Genomic DNA, 20,045 nt, shown 5'->3' on the forward strand with positions numbered 1-20,045 from the left:
CCAGAACAATGTCAGTCATTCTGACAGAGCGGGGCGGATGCTGGAATTGTGCTCCACTGATCAGAATAATTGTTTTGGTGCCTTTGGGTACAACGGGTACAATTATATACAAATCCTCGAGGCATCATGTCTGTTAAGTTACCTCAACTGTATCAGGCAAAAATAAATGTTTAGAAAAATATTTATATTACAAATACATTCCATACATATGTGTATTTGTTTGCAAAGTGATGCAAACTAGCAACCCCATTAGTAGTTGCATATCTCATTATTAAAGTGAATGAGAAAACACCAATATGGAAGCTTCCCTGTTCTACAAGTAAGTTGGTTTTGCACAATGTGCCATGTGAAAACAAGAATAAAGTGTGTGTGTCTGTGTGTGTGTGTCTGTGTGTGTGTGTGTGTCTGTGTGTGTGTGTTTGTCTGTGTGTGTTTGTCTGTGTGTGTTTGTCTGTGTGTGTGTGTGTTGTCAGGCTTCTACTATCGAGAGACGGTCAATGCCTTCCTCTGGCTACATCACACACACAGTTAGTGCACCAAGCCTCCATGGCAAAACGGTATGTCTTACTCATCTATACATAAAACATACAAGTGTTGGCATTTAAACAAACTTTGCATAAAAAATATAGTTATTTCATTATTTATTGATTTTGTTATTACTTTGCTTATCTAGTATAGTTTTGTCACAAGCTGGAAATTGAAGCATAAACCTTAACGTCTAAAGAGACTTGGGATTTAATGGTGTTGTGTGTGAACTGAGGAAATCACATGTGCATTATTTCTCTGCTGAGTAACATGTAATCTGATTCTGACCAGACATATACGAGTTGGCTGCAACTGAACTTGTGGGAGAAGTGCTTCTTACGACTCTGTAGCTTCTATGTCTCTCCCTTTTGTTTTCTACTCCATTAATCCTCCTTAATTTAGCTCTGCTTGTTTGAATTAGTCACATTACAGTTGGACTGCTAGCACTGTGTAAGGACGTTTCACTGAAGCGTGGTGTGGTCAGTATTAAGATTTGCTAGATTGAATGTCTTGTGGTGCCTGACAGCCCGAGGAGCTCACTCTGCTCCTCATTCAGCTGCGCCGGCATCAGGCCAAGATGGCCTCCGCACGCCAGCACACACTAACCCAGCTCCAGCGGCTCAACGGTCCCACAGATCCCTTCCACCACAATCACCTCCTCGCCACTACCACCACTAGCAGCAGCCCCCTCCTCAGCTCTGGCCCCTCTCCTGTGTCCCAGCTTGGACACGTGGGCCTCTCAGCTATCCTAGGCCCTTGCAGCACTAAGGTGGGGGCCCCCGCGGCACGCCTGCCTGCCTTCCCCTCATGTTACCAGGAGCTGGAAGAGGTTGCCATTAAACATACTGCCGGACTACATTACAACTAAATTATTTCTAACTTAGAACTCATACAAATTCCTTTAAACTAATAGACTTTCAACATTTTCCTGTTGAGAAATTTCATATTTTGATGTGCTATTCATGGCTCTTCGTATGGGTCAGTCTGTCTGTCTTTCTGTCTTTCCAGCGCTGGTCCAGAGTGAACTGTTTTAACAATGGCTTTCCATGAGTAACTAGAATAGCAGTCAGTAGAGCACATAAGGCCCAAAAGACTCCTCATGAAACCACATTTAAATTCACTAGATCCAGATTTTTATTTGGATCTGCACCAAAGTACGCACACTTATAAATATTAGTCCCCTAAATGTTTTATTTATTCATCAAGATCCATGAATTTACTCTCTGAGAAATCGACTCAACAAATCTCACAATGTTAAAGACAAATTCCCAGATCTGCCCCAAAATGTAATGGGTACTTCTCAGACCCATACCACATACTTCCACTAGTTTCATGTTAAACTGTTCAGTATTTTTTTCATAATAGTGCATACTTTTTGACAGACATACAAACAAATAAATATGAAGCTGTCATTAACTTACTTAGAGACGCCTGTGTCCATCTTTTTCAAATGAAAAACCCTGTAGCCTTTCTTATAGTCTTATAGTTGTAATCTTTCTCACACGGTGCAAAATTATTTGTCTTCTCCCTGATCCAGATCCGCACTAAGATTTAGCAAAACGAAAACATAAGCCCCTTGGTGGAGGAACTAAAGACCATCTCATTAGGATAAATTCCGAGGATACCATCTCAGTTTTGGATGTGGATTTCCAAAATATAATAACAAATAGTATGTCAACTCTTTTCAATGAAAACCGATTCTTTCACTGGTACTCTTCATCACAATGACCTGCTTATTCAGCACCTGCAGTCGTCTCTGGGAGCCGGATGATTAAGATATCAAATTAGGAAGAGAGCAAAATCCATACAGAGAACACAAACAACAGTTTTTGCAGCCTAATACCAAATTAATATATATTCTAACCTTTAAATCCAAATTTCTCGGAGATGCCTGTCAATATTCAAAGACCACGATGTGTAGACTTGAAAAACATTGAGTGAATCTCCCCACTGACTCTCATCATCACACATGGATCTGACCAAGAAGCACCAAATATGAAAAGCACGACTGTTGACAGCAACACACAGACTGCGGCAGTTTTCACTGTGCTCTCGTTTTTCTCACGTCATGCTATGATCATATAAAAGCAAAGTACAAATTCCCATTATGCAGACTTACTGAAGAAAGTTTTCATATTAACTGACATCTCCTCCATCCACATTCACTCTCACTCTTAAGCCAGACCTGGAACCCCCAGTTGATCCTGTACGTCTGTAACTGTAAATACATGTGTAAAAGTGAAATAGGGCTGAACAATCAAACCTATAATAATAAATAACCAACAGACATAAACGTTGCTGCATCAACACCTGGTCACAGTATATTAGTGGCAACCTCTCACCAAAAGATCCCGTGCTTTAGTCGTGTGACGTTGGGCATGGTTAGCGCTGGCCTGGCCTGGCTGTAGAACCATCCACTTATTTTCCATGTGCTGTCATTGGCTGGTCAGTTTCCTTATTACGCTTCTAGTGACACTGTCCATAGCATGTTGCACTGCTAACTTTTCAACATGCACAAAGCCATCCCATGCTTTGGCTCACTGGCTGACTGTGGATGTCAGTTTTCTGATTGGTAAATCCCTCATTTTGGGCCGTACTTGGTTTTGTGTTCTTTTTGTTGAGTGATGTGAGCTGTGAAGTGTCAGGATCTGCTGCTTCTAACCAGTCTGGTTTGTGTTGGTGTTTTTGCTTGTTGCAGTAGGAGCCCCTAAGCATCGCTGAGCACAATATAAATGCCTGTTTTTACTGTAATTGTGAGTGTTGTGATGCATGTTAGAGTAGGCATGTATCAGCAGTGAAGTGTATCATGCTGGATACGCAGATGTGTCAACATCCTGGAGATTAAATTGTCAGAGAGTTGTTGGTGGATTCAACTCAGATGTGAATTATTTAATTCCTGTTGACTTAAAAAATCTGCATTCCCACGTGTCTCACCTTCAGATTGATGACACCTACATGCAGCTGAAGAAGGACTTGGAGTATCTGGATCTAAAGGTGAGATATGGACATGGACAGAGTTTATCCCCCGATCCCTGTTAGTCATTTTAAAAAGTTTAACTTCTGCTGTGCCTTTTTCTGATTTGAAATGTCTCCAGCTCACACTAACTCACTCCCTGTTTTCTTACTGACAATCATTTGACCCAACACCTTAGTGTGTTACAGCTACAAACCGAGGTATTCAGGCTTGTGCGGGACAAAATATCCCCAAGATCTTGCAGGGATCTTCTTACTCTTCTGCGGTTTTAGAAACATCTCACAAAAGCAGCCGCCATTTTGTGACTGCAGCACTATGTCTGTGATTTTTTTTTTAACTCCCAGATCAGAGCTCTAGAGCCCCTGATCCTCGCAGTTCACAGTTTACTACTGCACTGCACTGCTGGGCCACTCAGGCCTCTAATGAACGTAAGCTCTCTGTGTATGTCTGTGCGCGTGTGTCTATGCAGAATGTGTACTGCAACTAAAGTGTAATGATGTATCGCAGTGTGTCAGTGAGTGTGTGTGCTTGTGCATGTCTCTCCAGTGTTGAGAATAGGGACGCACGGGTGGAGTCTGTATGCGAGTGTGTGTGTGCTCGCATTTGTAGAGAGTCCATGTTCTAGAAAGTCCATCCCATTGCTTACAGCACCACATTCACCTTCACGCGACCTTCGACCTGTCCACCCCCTCCCTCTCATGTGGCGATGTTGGCGATGCTGTTGCGTAGCCGGCATGGGATGGCTCGGCAGTGCATGTGTTGTGGCTGTGGCCCGGTGGTTGTAAAGCCAGCTGCTTCTACCATCGTCTCTGAAACACTGGACCTCCTTGACAATAACACGGGGCTCTACTGTGTTACGCTTTTTAAGAAACTTTTTTCCAAAAGGGAGCACACATACTCCTAAAATATAAATTTCCAAGCACAAGAAAGCGCTGCTATCAGTGAAATGTAATGATTTAACACTGTGGAATTTGCACTATATTTCAGACTAGTGAGTGTTTCAGGAGGATATTCGAGCATTGTGGAACCCTGATAGTAAACTCAAAGTGAGCACCTGAACTCAGGCCGTCCATTGTGTGTTCCTGAAACAAATACTCCAATCAGCCAAAGCATTTAAATCGGTTTTAATGTTGTGGCTGATAGCTTTATTTTTCCATTCAGAAAAAGTACTGCAACGTTTTTGAATGGAGGGCACATTGTGCATAAATGTGTAGATGGATACATCCTTTTGTGCAGGGCTTCAAAGTGTCCATAGCCATTGTGTTCTTCATGGCAAGAGCTGATTTTGTGTGCCAAAACTCACTCATGTTGTCATGTGCACGAGGCCAAGAGAACTTGTCACTTCTAGTCTGTGTCAGCCTCAGCCTCGTACTAGTTTCTAGCTGGTCTCTGTGCTCTGTACTTCCTCTGTTCCAGCACGAGTGTATCATGGAGTCTGACACTTTGTTTTACTCTGTAACTGACAGCTGGAAATGTTTCTTTTTTGATTCCTAGGTCGCTGGAAGTCAGACACTGAAGGAGTCAGGGAAACCTGTCAAAGTTGCAGAAAGTGACGTGGATGTAAGTACAAGCTTAACGACCTTTTACAGAGTTAGTGTCATTAACTTAAAACCAGCTCTAATTTTCACACTGTCCAAGAAGTTCTAATTTAGGTCCAGTTAGTTTGTGAGAACTCTCTTGACCATTTCAAATCAACACTATTTAACGTTCACTTAGCAACAGCGCCCTCTGCAGCCAGACATGTTGATTAATTCTGTTGGGCTCCAAGTCCGAACGATTAAGTGGTTTTCATGTACGGACAAAACAAAGTCTACCAGTCTGTTTTATCAGGGCTCCGACTGCATAGTCCCACTCACTGAGGCTGTCAACCTTCCTCTATAATTCTTTCCAACAGTCGTTCCACTCACTGAACTGAAGCACATTGAATGGTGTATATTACCCATGCTCCCCGGCTTTCTGAACCAGAACAAATAAACCAAACTCTTAAATGTCTTTTTAACTGATGTACAGTTCAGCATTGCTTTTGAACTTGCTGGACCTGATTCTAGTCATTTAAGATGCGACTATCAGTTAGTTGCACACTTGTTGTTGGAGAACGTACAACGTACTTTTTGCTACTTTCTAATGCTGCACTTGTTTGGGTGTTCAGCCTGGTTCTGGTACACGCTCTGAGCTCTTTCTTGGGACAAGCGAACACAAAACTCTGGTTTGGTTAGTGGAGCAGTAAAGACTGCTTCGGGTCAGATGGGGAAAATGTGAGGGTAATTAGGGCTTAACAATATATGGATCCTACAGTAAAAGTGTGGGAGGATGAGGTCGGCTTTTACTATAGCTTTAAGGGGAAAACAGCATTCAGAGAGTGTTTGTGGGTAAATACCATAACTCTTTAAATGTTATAATCCAAACAATTCCCTGTAGCTATTTAAACAGTCTTGTTTTCTCCCATGAAATGATTTCTCACTATAAGCTCCACACACATCTCTGTAAAGAATTTATGAGGGTTCTGTCTGTGATGAATATTTGATTAGATCCAACAACAACATCACCGTGGAGATAACAACAGGATTAATAATTAATTTGATGGAATATAAAAACTAGCATCGAGAGTCAAAATTGATGTGGATCAGTACTTTGTTCTCATCGAACTGCTCAGTCACAACCTTGTTACACTGATGTTGTGTTTTTTTACTGCTGGAGGATAGAGATCCAACCTTTGCCTTGAAGTTAGCCGAGTTTAATCGGGGATTAATTAACAAGGCTCAGCGCCGCCCTGACACTGTAGTTAACAGGGTCAGTTCGGTCGCACCCGCTTTGTCTAATGGGCTCACTCACAGTAATTACATGTGCACGAGTCCAGCAGAGCCACGAAATGATGAATATTTAGTGCTACACACCTGCAAGCCGGCACTCAGACATGAAAATGGATGTACATACACATAGCATTACAAGCTCGCACAATCACACACCCAGGTACACAAAGGAGTGCACATATGGATTTATTCCCAACAGGGCGGGCTGCCATTAAGTAAATGGGCCACTTAAATATCAGAGGTTAAAACACAGGGACACACCTGGGTGAGTGCTCGAGAAGCGGTTTATCTGAGTGAATTCACAGTTCTTTCAATATCTCCTTTAGTTCTCCTTACCCACACAGCTCTGTGTCTCCACCTGCAGGTGAAGTTGAGTCGGTTATGTGAGCAGGACAAGATCCTGAAGGATCTGGAGGCGAGAATCAGCTCCCTGAAGGACGACAAGGTACACACACACACAAACTCTGCTAGTGTGTATAAGCTCTCGGTCAATCAAACCATCGCATTTCTCCCGCTGACCTCAGTCACTGTGATGAGTCATAGCTGGCTTTGCTGCTATCAGTCGAGCTACAGAGGTGTGAGTCACCTATCAAACGCTCAGCCCCTCAGAACATAAAAGTAGCTTTCTTTCTAGGTTTACCATTCACAGTCATTCAGAGGAAATTCTATCCAAGGAGAAGCAGGGATAGTGATTTGTCAGACGCCGACTCAAGCAGGGCTGTCACTATATCTACAGCTCTGACCAGACACACATGACAAGCTACTGATGCTTTATGCCTTGGATGTTGAACACACCAAAATAAATATAGTATATTATACTAGAAGTCCTGGAATGAAAGAATAATCATATGCATCCCTGCAGTTGAGTAAGAGAATGCCAAAGAAGTTGACAATAGAGACCTGCTGCCCTCTGGAGGCGTTTTGGGATACCTGTTACATGCTAATGTCATTTTTCTAGAGCAGTAAGTGAAGCGGTTGTGGTTTGTTTTTCGTTGACCTCCTGCTGCTCAAACCCTCACTGCTTCAGGACAAGCTGGAGAGCGTACTGGACATGTCCCACCAGCAGATGGAGCAATTCCAGGAGCAGCCGGCCCACACCCACAAGATCGCCTATCAGCAGAGGCTGCTGCAGGAGGACCTGGTCACCATCAGGGCCCAAATATCACGCCTCTCCACGGTATATATGTTTGATCAAAATACTGTGGGTCTATTTTAATATGGTGAAATAAAAAGTGTCCTATGCATAAATCACACTATGACAAATGTAAAATCTCATATAACATGAACAAATTGCTGTACATACACACAATGCAGATGAAAATATATATCTGTGTATATATGTCACCTGTGTTTGTGTGTGTGTGATGCAGGAGATGGCACAGGCCTGGGAGGAGTACAGCAGGCTGGAGAGTTCAGTGGAGCAATTAAGGATGGTGCTGCAGACACATATGAACCACAGCGCCACCCCTCAGGTGAGGTCTGGTTCTGCAGCTCAGAGCAGCTCTACCTCCACACAGCCAGCTCAATTTCAAAATGTACATACTCTGTATCTCCACATTTTCTTTTCAATCTATTTACGGGCTAAATTATATGAATTATCAATTGTGTGAGATAGAAAACCAAGTTGAACCAAGCCAGAAGTGAAAGCTACAAACAACAAGTGAATGTTTGCCTGCGTTTGTCAAACTGTAGCAAGAGAAAGCTGAGATGAAGCGCGAGCTGTGGAGGATCGAAGACGTGATGGCGGGACTGAGTGCGAGCAAAGCCAACTACAAGATCACCATTGACTCTGTCCAGAACCCAGGTAGGGAGACCATAACAGTAAAATCCATTCAGTGTCTTCTTTATTGAAATACAATACAATGGATTTACAGTTTATGACAAATTGACAAAAAGACAGAAAGAGAGTTTTTAAGATGCAGTGATGCTGACGTATCCTCCATGCACACCACAACGAGGGGAAAAAACAATTTCCTTTAACTGTGGTATAAATTTGTGAGGTGACACACACACACACACACACACACACACACACACACATATAATATACAGTCTACTAAAGCTTCTCATTATAGCTGAAACTCTGCACAGTGTTTCTATCAGTAAACAGCTTTCTATTGTTCACATTTACATATGTTTTAGTTTAGAGAAACTGATTCTGTAAGAGTACTCTACAGTTAACATGTTTTTTGTTGTGTAGCTTTTGTCTGCATTTGTTGACATCTGTTTCTAGATGTCTGTTTTTCCTCTTCTCAGAAATGGGACAGATTTTAAATCCAAAAAAAGAAACTGCTCATTCTTGCTTTCTCTGTGTTTGCCCCCAGAGAGGAAATTAGTGCCTTCGGTGTCGGACCCTGCAGTGCCTTCCCATTGCACAGAGGTCCAGCCTCCTCCTCGAAGCTCCATCCCCAGGATCCTCTCTCACACTTTGCCTCACAGCACCGTGCCAAAGTGGGTGAGTGTCTCCCTTCCGCTTGTGACAGAGCAGAGATGGCTTCATGTTCAATCTCAGGAATTACTGCTGGATTTAGTTTGATTGTGTTTATTAGTCACTACTTCCTGTAATTTTTTCCATTTTCATTTCTACTGTTTCAGGCAGATGACAGCGCCCCGCCCCGGCCACCCCTGCCCCGCCTCTATGACTACGAAGAGACGCCCCCTGTGGTGCCTCCTCTCCCCAAAGAGTCCTCAGTCATCCGCCATACGTCGGTGCGTGGACTAAAACGCCAATCAGATGAGAGGAAGAGGGACAGGGAGAGTGGGCAGTATGTCGTCAATGGAGACTGTAAGGTACGCTTGTGTTTTGTTTTTAAAGGGGACATAGCATGGCCATTTTACCACAAGTTGATATGGTTGCCTTGGGGTCTTAATGAAATGTCTGTAACATACTTTGGTCAAAATACCACAAGGATCATTTAAAACAGCACCCTTTTTACCCTGCCTAAAACAGCCCTCCACAGAGTGACCTGTTTTGAGTGCCTGTTCCTTTAAATGCTAATGAGCCAGCTCCCCCCTCCCCCCTCTCCCCCCATGATTTTAAACGATATAAATTACATATTTTATATGATATAAATTATCAAATATGCATCCCATACTTTGTATTCCCCTTCTGTTGTCCTGGAGTTTGGGACAGGGGGGGTGGGCCAAGGCCATGTAGGAGACTTCCAGTGCCTTGTTACGAGACAAAACCCAGGAAGCTCAATCGAGTCACTCAAGCATGACGTTTCTGACTTAGAGGAACCATAACAAAACGCGCGAGTGTTTTTTTCCCAGAGTTTTGGGTTGGTAGACATGCCAGATACCCACATTAACCTGTAGAAGCACTAACAAAGTGGAATTTGCATGCTATGTCCCCTTTAAATTGAAATCTAAAGGTTTAGAAATCTGTTCCTGGGACTGGTTGATTTGAAATTAGTTTTCTTTACAAGCTGCCACTCTGACTTCCTGTCTGACCTTTTCTGGTTTCAGGCCGACTTGCGATCTTACCTGAGTGAACCAGAGCTGCCAGGAATGAGTCACCACAACACTGGGTCTGACGCCGACTACCAGTATTTCCCAGGCACAGGTATCTGATCTGTAACATGTGAAATGATTATACTGCACATTTCAATGTTTTCTTTATCAAACCCTTTTATTAAGGCCAGTGATGACCCATTAGAGACCAACAACCTGGACACAACTTATTTTAAAATATAAATGCATACATACTGAGTAGCATCCTATCATAAAAGTTTTTTGCTTCAATTATCAAGAAGTTTACTGTGATGTGGTTTATTCAAATTTTTGTTTTTATTTTCTTTGTTGCTGCTGAAGATGTGAGTTTGAGCAATGTTGATTTCAGCTGGCAGCTAGACTGCATTGACAAGAATATTTGTCAGTTAATATGTAAATTTATTTCAGAGAGAAGGTCCAGATTTGTGACGAGATGTGTAGATTTCTCACAGTTATTATTTATCCAGTGTTGATACATTTTGAGCAAGGTTTTTTGTTTCACTTAAAGTACAAGTCCTATATTTTTTCCTTTAGAATTTATTTTGCATTGTCACAACCTAAACGAAATTGTTTGTTGTCAACATCAACATCAAATGTGATCTAGGTCTGTCAGGCTCTTCATCTCATCTGAACCAGTCCAACTCCATCTCATCCTACGTCACCCTGAGGAGAGGTCCTGGGAGCTCCGCAGCCAGGGTGAGTCAGGACAAGGAGGATGGAGATGTCAGATAATACCTGTGATCAGCTGGAGAAACTCAGTGCTTGCATGGGCCTGGTTAGAGTCACTTTCACTATTATCTTTAAAGTGTAACTTAACCCTTAAGTTTTAGGTGTAGTGACTGGTAATTCAAAATTGCCTTGAAAAATAAACACATTTAAGTGTGCAGTATCACTTGAATGGCAAGTTCAGGAATAACAGTTTTAAGGGCAACATCATCCAGTGTTAAAGACAATATCCGACCTATTGATACAATTAGGTTCATCATGTCTTTATTAAGGTTCTGCTTTACATCATGTCCTTATTAAAGGCAGTTTACCCCTGAAAGTCTGGATCATGGTTCATGTCTCAGTTACATTATTTACATTTCATCCAATTGTTTTTGGTTTCATATTTAGGGAGTGGACTAAATAATTTAATTTCATACATACATGACATACGTACATACGTCCTATTATCACCTACATTGGCTGCATCTACCTATACTTGAAATCGATTGGATTGTAGCTGTAGATCACTTATTGTACTTGTATATTTGTATATTTAAAAAATTGTACATAGAAAAAAAGTAGCTTTCCATTTGAATGGAGAAAATTAATTAACTGCTTCACTTTGTTACTTTTGTTGCCCCAGTAATATCATTATGGTATCAATAATAGTTAAATAAGCATCCTTGTCGTTTAATAGTTCAGTGTCATTTATATTATTGGTGAAGACTACTGTGAGCAGCTACAGCTTCATTTTCTTCTTCTATTGTTTAATGTTGTCTTAACTTCCTGCAATTGATCCGAAAGTCTGAACTGTCGATCAAAAGAATGATTTCACTCTGCAAATGATCTGAACCACGGTTCAGTTTGATCTGGAGCGACACCACCTCTTTTGGTCAGACAAAGTTTTGGTCCATTGGTCCCAGGCTCCTTTCACACTGGTTATTTTGGTTAAACTAAATCAGGTTGTTTGTAATGTATCTAGGAAAAATGGATAACTGCTTTTTATCCTCTCTACTAACCACCCATCCCCTCCTTGTTTCCATCCTGGCATTGTGTCTGTCCTGCTTCCCTGTCTCACCAGGAGAGACCTAAGAGTGCCTTGGAGCGCCTGTCCTCACCCACAGAAGCCTCGCAGCTCGCGAGCAGCCAGCCTCGAGGACGAATGACCGCGGAGGAGCAGCTGGAGCGGATGAAGCGCCACCAGAAGGCGCTGGTTCGCGAGCGCAAGAGGAACCTCAGCCAGGGGGACCGCTCCTGCACGGGCCTCTCCACCTCCGCCGTCACCACCCAGCACTCCTCCTCCAGGATGCCCTCCACCTCCTCTGACGCTCCGGCCACCGTACGTTACCCCCCTCCCCGGCGCAGCAGCAGCAGACACAGGGAGCACCACCTTCAACCCCCCTGCTGCTAAGCCATCCTGCCACATAATAACCTTGCAGGAATGCTAACACACTAGCACTGTCTGCCATGTAACCAGTGGTTGTTGACATTGGCCGCAAGCACTAACACCCTGATGGGCAGGACGTGGGTGCAGCTGGTTAGCTAGCTTGGTTAACGCTTTAAGAACAATGGGAGACAAAATGAGGGGGACTGAGATGCAATGCTTGGCTGGTGTATTTGGACTGGGACAGAGTAGCTCCCTGTTTATTTTTTTAAAGGTTCGGGGGTTAAAGTGAACCGTGTTAACACTGCCCCCTAGTGGGACCTCACTGACACAATTCTGAATGTAAATCTATTGAGTAAAGGAGGGAAAGGAAGGTGTCATACCTCCTACCTTCCTCTGTTTTAGCACCAGGAAGTAGAGAAAAGAGCCCATTTATGTACATCTACATACCGTGTACTTGTACACTTTTATTTATTTACTGAGGGATATTTTCAGTACACAGTTGTACAGTTCTATTTTGTAGAGATTTGGTATATAGTACATATAGAGGAGTGGCGGAAATGTTGGGAAATTGAAGTTTTCAGGTTGATGAAATGAAGAAAGAGGCAATGCTAGTGGCACCAATCATGATCATACCTCCCTGCTTTCTTTTCTTCAGGATATATCCAAGTGCCTTTTTTTGCTGATGATCCTTTTGCCTTTGTCCCAAATTTACCTCCTTTAATCGACATTAGAATCAATCATGGTTTGTTTAGCGCACACACGTCTCCACTGCAGAATCATAGGAACGATGAAGAGCTAGCATTGAGGAAGATGTAGACGACTAAAGGACGACTTTGACATGTGACCTAAAGCTAGCTTACCGCTGCATGTGCCCCTTGGTTTCGGTGAAGGATGCTAGCAATGCTAACATGCCTGAGGTGGAAAAGCAATACAGAAACATTCAAAATGTCAGACTTCTGCCAAGATAAAATTATATAACTACATATATTGGAAGTATTATCACAGGTTCACAGACTGCTATGAGATCTGCCTGTAATCAGGAATACACAGTCTGTGATCTTCTGCCACTACATCTTCACCTCGTTTTAGTGCATATAACCATGAACGCCAGAGCTTATTTTATTGTATCCACTCCACCAGCGCAAAACATGTTTACACAGTTTTATATTTGAATTAACATCTCATTAACACAGCCTTTTCTTCTACGGAAGCTTTACTTTTGTCGTTTTACAGTGGTTGAGAATGACATTGCCGAGACTAAAGTTGGGAGGAGAAGCTTTGCTCTAATCTGAGTACTTTTTAAGTGGCCTATGCTGTGCTGTTTTATGCAACGTAAATATAGAGGAAAGGTCCGAGCAACTGGGGTGAAAAGCAATAATGAGTATGAACAAGGAGCAGACATCTTGTCACGGGAAATGTGTGTGGGAAGACACAAGGGACAGTTTAGTATGTACAGTGGCACATTTTGAATTGCATTAAACAAATTTAAAGCTAGGGTTGGTCATCCTGGAAAAACTAGCGAGAGCAGGATACACTTACAGAAAAATGTAACTCATACTCATATTTTGTTTAATAAATTACAAAACTGTCATTTTCTGGTGACAGACCAATGAAATATTTTACCATGTGCGTGTCACAGCCCAGTTTTGGTTCTTGATGGCGCTGCTGTCCTCTCCTTGTTTTTCTGACAAGTATTAATCTGGAACGCTTTTCTGCCGTATTGATTTTATCCTTCCGCAGCTACGTACAATATCAAAGAGAAAAAATAGTTCCAGGAAGTTGAAAGAGAAGAATGATAGTATAGAAACGTAGAGACGTGAACAGCTTATCACCAACTAATTCTGTGTAACTGGGAAGCGACGCACAACTCTTGTCCCTTTTTCTTTTCTATCATGTAGAGATTTGCACTTGACAATAAAGAGTTTCCGGCTTCTGAACCTCCTCTTGGCTGTGTTCTTCCTAATCCGGTGGGGGGTTGATGAATCTGTGTCTGCATGGTTTTTCTTTCTCTCTCTCTCTCTCCTTTTGTGTGGGCAATTGATTCTCTTGAGCTCAACAAGGCATGGGATGCAGTGTTTCTCAGAGCATGTGAGCACCACAACAGATCAGACTCTGCTGCAGGCTACTGAAGTGGGAACGATGCATGCATGGCTTTGATGCCCCTTGGATGGATACTCACAAGTACCGCTCACCACACACAAACACACACACACACACACACTGGTGAACATTAAGGGAGAAAGATGTGCACAGACTAATCGTCGGCCTGGGTCTCCTCTGTGATAATTACACTTCACATCAGTATTTCAAATGTCTGGATAAACTTCTTGCTCCAGTTATTCTTGGAAGCTGAGAAACATTAAACCATATTTGTCTCCTACCTGAGGCACAGCTCACGGCAGTAACGTCACATATGTAACCAAAAAGCCTCGGAGGTAATTCTGTATGTAGCATTTTTATACGTATTGTTTAAATTCTTCCAACACCACAGCAGTGCTATTACCGATGTTAGCCACTGCTTCCAGTCACAGAAAGATTGTCACTGCTCTTCTTGCCTTCCACTGCTCCCTCCCTCTATCTGACTTTGTCTTTGCTTTCACTTGATTGAAGAGTAAACATGTTGTAAGTATGTTTTTTATTAACCATCACTGATCTATAAAATGACTTGGGCTGCTAATAGTGATCACAAAATCAATTAATATTATACATTTGTTCAGTAACACTGGTGTTTTGGGGATTAATTGACTTAACTTATGAACCCACATGCAGTAGGCAGAACGCACAAGTGTTTTTCTGAGTCGTCTGCGTAACCCTGACTCCGGCTCTTTCTAGGTGTTTGATTGGCGGGAGGAGCGACTGGGGGCAGAGGGTCAGAGCGATGAAGGATGGAACCAAGTGAGGGAGAGAGGCAGGTTCCAATCTGATGAGTGGGTGACGCTGACCGCAGCCCACATACGAGAGGTGGACGTGGAGCCATTTGACTACGACCTGGACATCAGCCGAGAGGTAAAGATGATGATAAAGATTATGAAAATAATAACAATCCTGCACAGTTGTGATGCATCTCACTTCCTCTTTGACAACATCCATACTCTCACACAACAGGAAAAGATCTAAGGGTGTTATTTCCCACTTTTATCTCTAATTTGTTTGTCAAATTTTTAGCCTCATATTTGTGTATTTGCTGACCAAATTAATTCAGATGAAAGTTATCATTGTATCCGCAGCCTTTCCCTCATGAGAAAAAAAGATGTACAGTACATGAAAGAGAAAATGCTCAAGGGGATTGAATCCTCTGAATGTGTCTCTGTATGAGAGCTCGACACACAGGGACTGTCTAGGTCAGGTTCTTGAGACAGACTTCCATTGGGTTTGTTTGGAAGCAACCTTGTTCAAAGCCTTGTGTGTGCTTGTTCCAGAACTTTGTGCTCACATCGGTAAAAAGCAATCACATTCTTATTTTTTAAAGTTTATTGCAGCAGCAGAACATCGTGTTCGGCTTCTATGCTTCGACCTCATCACTTCCCCAGATATGATCGCATTGATATCAATGGGAGTGATAAGCAAATATTTGGAAAACCCCTGCCAGGCCCACAGGTGGATGCAGCAATACTGGTGTAGGGCAGCAGAGGCAAGCAAAAGGGAGAGATGGGAAATCTTTGGACCTTAAATAGACCCCATCAAATTAGGAGGGTGTGTATTATAGAGGGTTGTGGAGAGTGTGGCAGGTCACATGATCAGTGCAGCTCGAGCTGGCTGCCTGAACTTGCTCCCGAGCCTCGCTCCATTTATTTTTGTGTTTAAATCAACGTATTTGAAACCGTTCAAAAATCTAAATTTCACAATGACAGGCTGGATATCTTGTGAGTAGGAATAATGTTCTTTTCATTTTGCATACAGTGCATTTTCTCCTGACTCTGTAAATGTGATTATTTCCATTTTGACAAAAGCTGATTTCTTGATTTGGATATTTCATGCTAGTTGTTTTAAAGGTTTTAATTTAAGATCCACAGGTTAAGCTCCTCTGACTAAACGTAACAATCCTATCCCTTAATCTAAAAAGGAATTCTTTAATATTATCACGGGATTAACACAGTATATTACCAAGCAAGTTTCATAATTCATTGTTTATCGGAAGAATACAACAAGTCATTTAGTTTTGCTGTAGTATCCAATACACTACGGCTGGTCTGAAACCATAGGACACCAGTATAAGACTGTCTTTCCAATACGCAGCTGTCCAAACCACAAAAGGTTCCCATCCCGGAGCGCTACATAGAGTCTGACCCTGACGAGCCTGTGAGCCCAGAGGAGCTGGAGGAACGCTCTCGTCGGGCCGAGCGCATCAAGAACCTCGTGGCCAGATCCAGGTAGATGACCCACAAATAAATACACTGGAGTTAGGTTGAGTCAGGATGTTAATGTTTCACCACTAGGGTCATGTTAGTTTTCATAGGATCTTTGTTTTTGAAGCATAAATGGTAACATATCATTTACAATAATGCCAGAAACATGATCGTTCAAACTACCTCGATATTGATTTTAAAGGACACTGACACCTTGTTCGTGTGTGTGCATCATCCTGACAGTGTTCACAACATGCAGCCGTCGGCACCATTAGACTTCAGTGAGCTGGACTCGGCTCTGAAGCAGCAGGAGAGGATCATGAACGTGTCCCAGACACTGGCTTCAGAGGCATCGCGCAAGAGCAAACTGGTGGCAGGTTAGTACGCACCCCTTCATTAACAACATGCATCCTCTTAGCTCTAACCTCAGCATCAACCTTCAAATGGGCCGCATGTGCCGTCCCTTTTACATCCCAGTTTTAAAAGCCAAGCGTTTACCTCACAACCAAGTCAGCCCTCAAACAGCCTCATGGAGAAGAAAAGACAACGTGATGTCCTCACTTTGCAGAAAGGTCCAGCTGTGCGAGTGTAAACCTCCAATTCATTCTCGCAAAGATATGAATACGAATGTGCGCACACACACACACACACACACACACACACACACACACACACACACACACACACACACACACACACACACACACACACACACAGTGAATCTAGAAACATAATAAGTCTGGCATCATGTGATGTGTCGTTGTCCCTGGTGTGCAGGGACTGAGTGGCTGGAGAGTCGATGAGCATGTCTGGTCCAGGTATATCTGCCATTTCCCCTTCTTGTGCTGTGGATTAATCATTATGTTTGTTGTCTGACCCGAAATGTGCACAGCTTACATTACACCAGCCTCGAACTCCGCTCACTTACACCTTTCTTTTAAAATGTCCCAGTGATGTACATACAACATTGTTTTTTTTTCTTTTATGCCAAGTAAATCTATGAGAAAACGAATCTGTCATCAACCAAACTTTCTGCGTAAAAATCATTTCACCTTTGGTTTGCTGTTGGGAATTTCTTCCTTGTTCATATCAAGTCAGTGTAAAAAGAAAATCTGTGTGGAGTGCTGGTTTCTTTGTCTTTAGAAAGGGCTGCTTCAGGGAAATGTGGTGACCTGTCTTTGTGTAAGTGGTGTTTTGGTGTGAGTTGTGTGTTTTCGTTTGATTCTTTTCTTTCTTGTAGGTATAAGAATATTCACACTATTATGCACGTTGCTTTGTGCAGCTCCTGTGTTTCCTGTGAACATAACATTTTACTGGTGTAAAGCAGTCTAGACCAAATAGGCCAAACAGATTGTTTTGTCATACCTCTGCCAAGACCCAACTGGCCCCTTATGAAACAACATTTAAATTCACTAGATCTGGATTTTTGTTTAGTTCTGCACCAAATTTCACAGACTCATAAATTCTATTTCCCTAAACAGGTCAGATTTTTTTCCATCAAGAGACATGAATTATCTTTTGAGAAATGAATACAAATGTTGAAAAAATGATGAATTTGAAGAAAAAGGAAAAAAATAACTTTATTCTTTAATGGGTTTTTTCTTGGTTCAAGCCGTCCTCCTCCACACAATTTCATGGAAAAGGTTAGTTTTTGTGTAATCCTGCAAAAAAACAAACGTAGACGAAAACGTAACCTCCTCGGTGGAGGAGGATGACAGAGGTATCACATTATGTTAAATAACACAAAACTATAAACTGTTCAAAGAGACTGGGAGCTGTTTGCCCTCATGAAGGCTGCTGAAAACCTGTTAAAATCATACATTCTTATGCAAATGAAATGTGTGGTTCATTTGTATGAACACGTCTGTAAATTGAAGGTGTGTTTGCATGATTTAATTCCTCTTGTGTTTCCTTCTTCTCAGCCAAAGCTGCTGCAGAGCACTGACCTGCAGGAACGACCACCGCCACCAAACACAAGGAGGGAGGGAAGGAGCCAATCGGTTTTTTTAACAGATTCACTTGTAACGAAGCTCACGAGGCAAAGAGCTACATACATGTTTCAACAGTGTGTTGAGTTGCAGTTTTTAAATAGACTCGAGTTTCATTGCTTCTGCACTTACATGGCACAGTCAAGTCATAATTTATAAACAAGTAAATTGTTCTTTTTTTAAAACTAATCTACAATGACCCGTTCTGCAGTTTGCTCTGTGTTTTTACGAGTGACTAAAAAGAGTGAAATAAAAGCCGACATGCTCAGATAACTGCAGTAATGTTTTCACATGAACTATTTATTACGTGGCTTATTTTTGATCGTGTTATTTCTACTGTATAGTTTCTCAACACTGTCCCCCAGCGATCACGGTCCTGTCGACTTCGAGCGGCAATAGTCAGCACACAAAATAAATATTACATTAAACAAGTTCATTATTTGTTGTCTATTTCCTTGAAATGTCAAAAATATAATAGAATATATTATAATATACAATCATTTGTGTCGTGCAGGAAATAGAGGGGGTCGTCCACCAACCAGAAGGTCGGTGGTTCGATCCCCAGACTGCCCCTAATGGTGTGGGATAGAAATAGAAGTACTGAATGATGTGTGTGAATGGGAGAATGTGACCTGCTCTGTAAAGTGCTTTGAGTGGTCGGTAAGACTGTAAAAGTGCTGTATAAATACAGTCCATTTAAAAGTCTATGTGTCATAATGTTCATATACTAGAATATCACATACAGGATAATATTCAATTTAAAGGCATATAGATGCTGATGTATATTTGATGTTGTTGCCCAGGTTGATGTTCAGTTTTGTCTTAGTATAATGTTCTATATCATCCGTCCTGTCCTGTACAGAGGGAGCTGTTCAAAGTGCTTCAGCACAAGAGAATATTCACTTGTACTAAATGATAAACAGTGTTTGACATGTGTGTATGTGGTGGAGAAGTGCTGACATCAAACAGGAGCAATGGAGGAGACACTTTGTAAAAGTCCCAAAGAGGCAGCGCACTCGGTGAAAGCATCTGTGTGACAGATGTAACAGAGCGAGGTCGGTCAGTGAAGTTAATGCAGGCGTCGGTGTGAGGAGCAGACTGGGGGGGGGACAGAGCCGCAGGAGGAGGAGCAGAGGTGAAAGTAAAGGAAAATAAGACTGAGCTAAAATGAGGTGTTTTACACAAGATATAAACTTAATTGTCATCTAGAGAGTTCTGCCAGGAAAATGATAATGAAAATTATAGAACTTAGTTTGTAAGAATGTACTTTAAATAGAAATACTAGAAATACATTTCCCCCATAAAATGTTCATTATTAGCAATTTTTGGTCTATGTACATGTTTTATGCACATTTACATTTATTATGGGTGTTCAAGTTTGGCACAGAGTTGAATGAAGAATCCAGAATCTGCACATCCCAGAGGAGCTTCCTTGTCCTGATATCAGTGGCCTCTCCCTCCTCCTTCGGCCTTGTTAGGACAGTGCCTCACTCTGTGTAGGTCTTTGGCCGAGGCCGACGTTCTTTGGCCTCTTCATGGTTTCCTGTGGGATCTCAAGGTATTTGTCGCCGTCCTGGACACCTGTTGCCTTCTGGTAGTTCAGTCCCCTCAGTTCTGATCATCGTGTCTCTACCATCTGACCTCACTGATCTAGTGCATATGACACTCTGATATGTTTGCTGTAGATTCTGGGGATGTGGATCAGTTGATGCCTCTCCTGACACACACAGCTTGATGTCACCCATGTAAAGGAGGTGGCTGCTGGTTGCTCCACTCTTTGTGGAGTACAGGGACAGTGCATCTCTTTGGTAAATG

At 42.2% G+C, this 20,045-nt stretch overlaps 1 protein-coding gene across 11 annotated transcripts in view; it reads left to right on the forward strand.

Annotated features, from left to right (window-relative positions):
* plekha7a (pleckstrin homology domain containing, family A member 7a) overlaps positions 1-18,666 on the forward strand; it is a 125,384-nt gene extending 106,718 nt beyond the window's left edge. For 6 of the 11 annotated variants that reach the window (XM_035156316.2, XM_035156313.2, XM_035156317.2 and 3 more), the window contains 18 exons: positions 474-557; positions 1,052-1,294; positions 3,466-3,519; positions 4,994-5,059; positions 6,674-6,754; positions 7,337-7,486; positions 7,680-7,781; positions 8,002-8,113; positions 8,634-8,764; positions 8,905-9,099; positions 9,778-9,874; positions 10,406-10,497; positions 11,591-11,848; positions 14,729-14,902; positions 16,133-16,266; positions 16,486-16,619; positions 17,020-17,060; positions 18,165-18,666. In XM_035156316.2, coding sequence (XP_035012207.2) covers positions 474-557; positions 1,052-1,294; positions 3,466-3,519; positions 4,994-5,059; positions 6,674-6,754; positions 7,337-7,486; positions 7,680-7,781; positions 8,002-8,113; positions 8,634-8,764; positions 8,905-9,099; positions 9,778-9,874; positions 10,406-10,497; positions 11,591-11,848; positions 14,729-14,902; positions 16,133-16,266; positions 16,486-16,619; positions 17,020-17,045 — 2,133 coding nt within the window. In that variant the 3' untranslated portion in view covers positions 17,046-17,060; positions 18,165-18,666. The remainder of the gene's footprint in view (positions 1-473; positions 558-1,051; positions 1,295-3,465; positions 3,520-4,993; positions 5,060-6,673; positions 6,755-7,336; positions 7,487-7,679; positions 7,782-8,001; positions 8,114-8,633; positions 8,765-8,904; positions 9,100-9,777; positions 9,875-10,405; positions 10,498-11,590; positions 11,849-14,728; positions 14,903-16,132; positions 16,267-16,485; positions 16,620-17,019; positions 17,061-18,164) is intronic. The other 5 variants (XM_035156324.2, XM_035156320.2, XM_035156315.2 and 2 more) reach the window with 4 other exon arrangements.
* Positions 18,667-20,045: the final 1,379 nt, after the last annotated feature.

The sequence above is a fragment of the Hippoglossus stenolepis genome, chromosome 5, assembly GCF_022539355.2.
Source record: "Hippoglossus stenolepis isolate QCI-W04-F060 chromosome 5, HSTE1.2, whole genome shotgun sequence".
Lineage (NCBI taxonomy): Eukaryota > Metazoa > Chordata > Actinopteri > Pleuronectiformes > Pleuronectidae > Hippoglossus > Hippoglossus stenolepis.